We start from the raw sequence: 5,813 nt of genomic DNA on the forward strand, positions 1-5,813 counted from the left end.
CCCTATGTGTTTCTTAACAAACAATGATGTTAAGAAGCCTTTACAAACACACTTGTTTTTAAGTTAATCTGATAAAAAGCATTAAATCAGACAAGCATTAAAACCCCATAAAAACTCCTTGCTTGGTGCAGTAATAAACTAAAGCTTAACTACATTGAAATTTGTTAATTGTAATCAAAGGCAAAAATCTCCAAAGATGGAAGAAGCTGTAAAATCTTTTTAAATCAACTTGTAGAAATAATATCCTTCTATAAGCCAGATACCATTACTTCATCCTTGATCTTTCAAATATAAACACCACACAATTATTTACAAGACAAAATCTGAAAACACATCTACACTAGCACACTTTAAATCAGCAGTGGCTGTTACAACAAATACAGTTACTTTTCTCATGAAATATTTCAAAGATGTAAGGAGAAAATGATAGAACTAGACCAGCAGCTGATAAAATGTTTTCAAATGCGGAAAACAAGAGAGCTCCGTCCCACCTTTCGCTTTTGTCTAGAGCAGCAAGTTTGGCTTCATCTGTACTCCTGCCGCCTGTTTTTTTCTTCTTCTCCTTCTTTTTTCTGCTAAGCAGTTCATCCTTTATGGAGAAAGAACTCTGGTTACAGGTTATCATTAACATGTAAACCACAAATGTTACTGGGACTCTTCTGTGAAGGGTAAACAGTAGAGTAGCATTTATGCAAATTTATCCAGGGGTCCTACATGATTAAGTAAAATGATCTATCTTAACAATAACTGTTGCCATGGCATCCAGTCTTTAAACACACATGAAGTCCAGTTCTGTCACTCATGTGTATCTCCATAGCAATCAAAGTTTTCTAAGAGGAGAAAGCATTCAACTTGCCTCCTTTCTCATTCATCAACTTCAATAATGCAGTGGAAAATAAAAAAAAAGTAAATAGATGCTAATGTATGAATATTTTTCAACTTATGCTTAGGGTTTTTTCTAGTCTACTAAGTGCAACAGATTTTTATGTGACAAAAAATAAAATAATATAAAAATAATGTGTTTTATACTACTTACCAATGCCTATCCTGTTAACAAAAACCCAAAACAAAAAAGTATTTAACTAAGAACAAAGGCAAAGCAAGCATGACCTTTAAACGAATAAAAACTGATAATTTTATACAACATTTAGGAAACCCACAGACATGACTACAGTAGATTATGATTCTGTGTTAAGAGATGATACAATAGTGTTTTTTATTCTTCTTCATTCCAGTTAAAAACCAAAGAACCACCTCTTGCTATTTATTACCAATTCTAGGAAAACTAAGTAGATATTAGATTACTGTTTCTGAGATGTTGAACATCTCATTCCATACTTATCACAATTTTAAATACACTCCCTTTAAAATATGAAAAATCCAAATTCAAAACAGGGGAAACAGTAGAGATCTCTATGACATGCAAACTTCTGCAGAAAATTCAATATTGGTAATTGAAGCAAGTTTGATTTATTACCAATACTTACCAGCTGTTTTTCCAGGTAGATTGACCAAACCACAGCATAATGACCCACTGTGAGTATAATGAACAAGAGCAATGCCAGCTCAGCATTGCTCATTTTTCTCACCCGCCTGTAGTAGAACACAGGCTGTCGCCAATCTGGTAGTCCATTGATCAGAATATCATCATACCTACAGTAGCAAATAGAACAGGCTTTCATGGAGAGCTAAAAATGAAATCAGCCAAAGCATCCAATTATAAAACAAAACAAATGATAAGCCACAGACTGCGTGAATAATACACACACAAAAGATCATTTAGTTGTTGGTTTTTTTTTTAATAGAGCAATGCCTTGTTTTGTCAACTGCTAGGCTTACATCTGGAAACACATAAAATCCAGATCCAGAACCAAACGCTGAGGAAATTAATCTAGTCTTTTGCAAATTAAGGAAAAAACAAAAAAAAGTAATTTGATTGCTCCTGCAACACTCTCCCATTCCAGTTCATTCAATTCTGAAATAACAGACTTCTAGAAAAGTAGATGTATTCTACCTGCCTAGTAATCAGTCTCCATGACAGAACTAAATAACAAACCATAAACTACCAAATAGGTAGCAAAGAACAAGTCTCAAACATTATAAACCTTTTTTTAAAAAACAAATTAAAAGCACAAGTGTTGGGGGGAAGGGAGAGACATCTTTGCTTTTGTTTTGTCCTTTAGTAGCACGATATCCATTAGGTAAAAATGCTGCCAGACTCAGCATTCTTTCTGTGTCAGATATGAATTTCAGTTAAAGGCTTGATTTCCATGTTACAAAATAAAGTTCACTACAGCTAGGCAATTTTGATTTTCTATTTGAAAAGCTGTCTCCAAAATCAATCTATTTTAAAACTGTTTAATTTTACTAACATTATTGACTGTACAGAAACCATTTTATGACAATTTGTCAGTTTTTCTTCACATAAACATCTTGAAATACCTTAGTATGTCTGGGGTCTTTTATTTACAGTATATTATCACAGAATCACAGAATCGCTAGCTCTGTTTATCATCAATTTAAAAATAAACAAAGCACAGACATGCAAAACATTTTTTCTATTTGTTAACTTTTCAAAGTTTCAAACAAAAATCTCTACAATAAACTCAAAAACCTGTATGTTCAAGATGCACAACCTGTTAATCTTAAATTGAACACAACTCATTACATATTCTACTCACACCGTTTCCAGAATTAAATCTGCACTGAAAGGCCTAATTTGGTGCAACACATTGACCAAAATATTTTAATTAAAAATATTCTGAGTTAGGCGCAGGCCTAATTACAGGAATAGAAATAGGGCCTATATTGTCATGCAGGTCAGTAGAACTCAGTAGTAGGTTTTTCTCAAGTAAATTGACCGATCCAGGAATAATAGCGCAGCTGCTAAACTGCCAGTCTTGACATGTAAATCAATTTAAATGCAACAACTGCACTAGCTACTTTGATAGTTATTAAATTGATACCTTGGAGATGTACTAAAAAAAAATTTCCACAAGCAAATTCATTTATTTTAAGCAGAAAAAGAGGCAATGGCTTTCCATTTCTTAATATACTTTAATTCAGGGCATCTAGAAAAGCTGACTTCTGAGAAAACGTTTGTTCAAGTTGGCACTGTTATTTCTATGCAAAGGATTTAACACCTCAGGATTCTGCAGTGTTCTGAATGCTACCAGAAGTAAAAATCATATTACAAAATTCTATCTCCTGTGGCAATTATAAGAACACTAAGATTAATATCCATTACTGTAAAATTTGAAGTAATAACTTTTTTCTTTTCCCAGTAACTCAGAACGAGCTACTGTCTTAACACAGACTCCATTTAGAAAAACTGCTTAGCATGTCCTTTCAGAACTAAAACTCTACTTAACTTTTTGTTTAAGAATTAAGTAGAAGTTTCAGCACTTAAAAAAAATAATAATGCATTTGCTAAACATTTTACTTTTAGAATACAAGAACATATTTTGGAAACAAAGTAGGTTGATAACAACATTTCACCAAAGATGCTTTTCCTTTGAAAGCTTCAGAAAAATGTGTGTAGAATCAAAAGGATTTTTAAAATACTACTATAAATTTACTAATCATCTGCCTTTCCTATACACTAAGACTTGTTAACTGATGTACTGAAAATGCGGCCACTGATTAAATAAGGTCCATATACAACAATGGTAACAATACAGTAATACGTAAAACAAGATTGCAAACTAACGTCTGGCAACCACGTTTTATTATAAATTATCTGTTAAGAAAAAATAAATTAAGACAGCAGAGTTTCTTGCATTAACCACTTTAAACAGCCCTCTGTATTTACTAGGCTGTGTCCACTGTTCTGAACAACAGTCTCCAAGGATTAAGGCTCAGAATCAATGCTCTATTGATTTTACTATCAATGAGCATTATGGCTCACACGACTGGCCATTTTAAGGGAAGATAGCTTCTATTATAACCCACTTTTTAGAATATATACTGTTAAAAGATAAATCACTGCTTTCAATAGTAATTAAGCTCTGTATTTGAAAAATAAAGATATCAGTGATTTTTAGGTTTTCAACTGGAAAATTAACCTACTTAGAAACTCAGAAGCTTCCCATGGTTTATAAATCTTGTAAATTTCCAAATTTAGGATGAGATTTAATTAAAAGCAAGTTTCTCATTACAGAATTTCTTTCTAGAAACCTGTATTAACTATGAAAGATGGTTAGATAATCCATGTGCATCAAGAACCACATTCAAAATTTAATTACAAAGCATTACTTTGGCTACCTATATTAATTGTAGCTCCATGCAAGGAAAAAAACCAACCAAACCAACCAACAACAACAAGCTGAAAAGGAAAAAGACATCTGCAGTACTTTTTCCTCAGACATATGTACACAGAATGCAGCAAATCCTTGACATATGAGTATGCCTGTCAGTTGTCTCTGGAATCGAGCAGTCAGCAAGCTACAAAGACCTAAAGCACCAGTACAGAAACAGAAAGACCAAAAAATCCCCATCTATAACTTAAGCTGAATTTTTATTTTAGAACTTGGGGGTTCTCTACAAGAGTTGTTAGTGCTGTACTAACAAGCAACCAATTCCTCTGTAAAGTTTCATGAAATAGTTTTTAAAGCTCTTCATAGAATCAATTACACTGCAAGAAAAAAATATCCATTAACTGTAATAGCTAATTACAGTATCACCTATTTTAATATCATTATAATTTACTTTTCCCTTTAAGAGAGCTACTGTATTTCATATTTCAAATTATTTTAGACATCTGATATAGTTTATATACTATAACCTTGAATTAAGAGATCTATTCTGAACTACGAGAAGAAGAATGCACTGGTGTTCTTTATTTTGGGAGCCTTTTCTTCTCAATCTGTCAAAGACATCCAGGGCAACATCAGCCAGAACAATTTACACTTATGAATACAGACATTTAATTATAATGAGAGCCAAGATAAACACCTTTCTTAATCTAAACAAGTATATCTTGATTCTTTTGCAAATGCTTCCTGTAATCAAGCTCACATTGTTACGAAGGATAGGCCTGGTAGGTAAAAAAGGCTCCTTAAAATGGTAATAAACAATGAAATTAAAATCTAAGATTTCTGCCTAATTACAATTAATAGAAGTGCGTAAAACTACTTCCTCATAAATTAAAAATAATCAAAAGCTAATAAAATTTATCGTCATCAAGTTGATTTACCAGTAAATGCCCTAAAGTGTATTTCAAGAAACACACCTATATCTACATACCCTAAATATAAACTTTTCTGTAGAATTTCACACACTCTGCAGTGTATATACCAAATATTACGTTCTGCTGCATGTGTGTTTATTTTAATGTTAGACATTGCTACATTAAATAATGATGCATGTAAGTTTCATGTCAGAATATTAGAATGTTTTGATTATCTATCAGTGTGTAAGAGAAAAGTACTAACAGTAATATTACTATATTCTGTAGTACTACTAATAATATTAGTATACTTCACAAGCAACTATATAACTTTCTCAAAAAAGCAAACCACATTTTAATTGTAAAGCACTGCATTAGAAGTAGAGAAACTACAATATGTTAAGAAAGGCTTCTGCCAACAGATAAAGTAAAAACTTACTGATAAATATGAAAATACAAAGGTTTTAGAAAAATAATTCCATATAGCTGGCCAACAGATCTGCCTTTTTCGAATGCTGTTTCTGTCCATGCACACAAACAACTAACACTTGGGACATTCCCCGTGACATAGAGGAAGGGCATAATTAGATCCAGTTTTCTTGTCTGAGTTGATCACCCACTTACACAGTGCAGGGCTTTATTCCTG

The 5,813-nt window shown here is 32.4% G+C and overlaps 1 protein-coding gene across 1 annotated transcript in view; it reads right to left on the reverse strand.

Moving 5' to 3' along the window:
* Positions 1-5,813, reverse strand: part of DNAJC1 (DnaJ (Hsp40) homolog, subfamily C, member 1) — a gene marked incomplete at its 5' end in the record, with an annotated part of 67,385 nt that overhangs the window by 57,822 nt on the left and 3,750 nt on the right. Inside the window, 2 exons of the mRNA XM_010189267.1 lie at positions 492-589; positions 1,488-1,653. Coding sequence (XP_010187569.1) covers positions 492-589; positions 1,488-1,653 — 264 coding nt within the window. The remainder of the gene's footprint in view (positions 1-491; positions 590-1,487; positions 1,654-5,813) is intronic.

This window comes from Mesitornis unicolor, unplaced genomic scaffold (genome assembly GCF_000695765.1).
Source record: "Mesitornis unicolor isolate BGI_N332 unplaced genomic scaffold, ASM69576v1 scaffold24837, whole genome shotgun sequence".
In the NCBI taxonomy this organism is placed as follows: Eukaryota; Metazoa; Chordata; class Aves; order Mesitornithiformes; family Mesitornithidae; genus Mesitornis; species Mesitornis unicolor.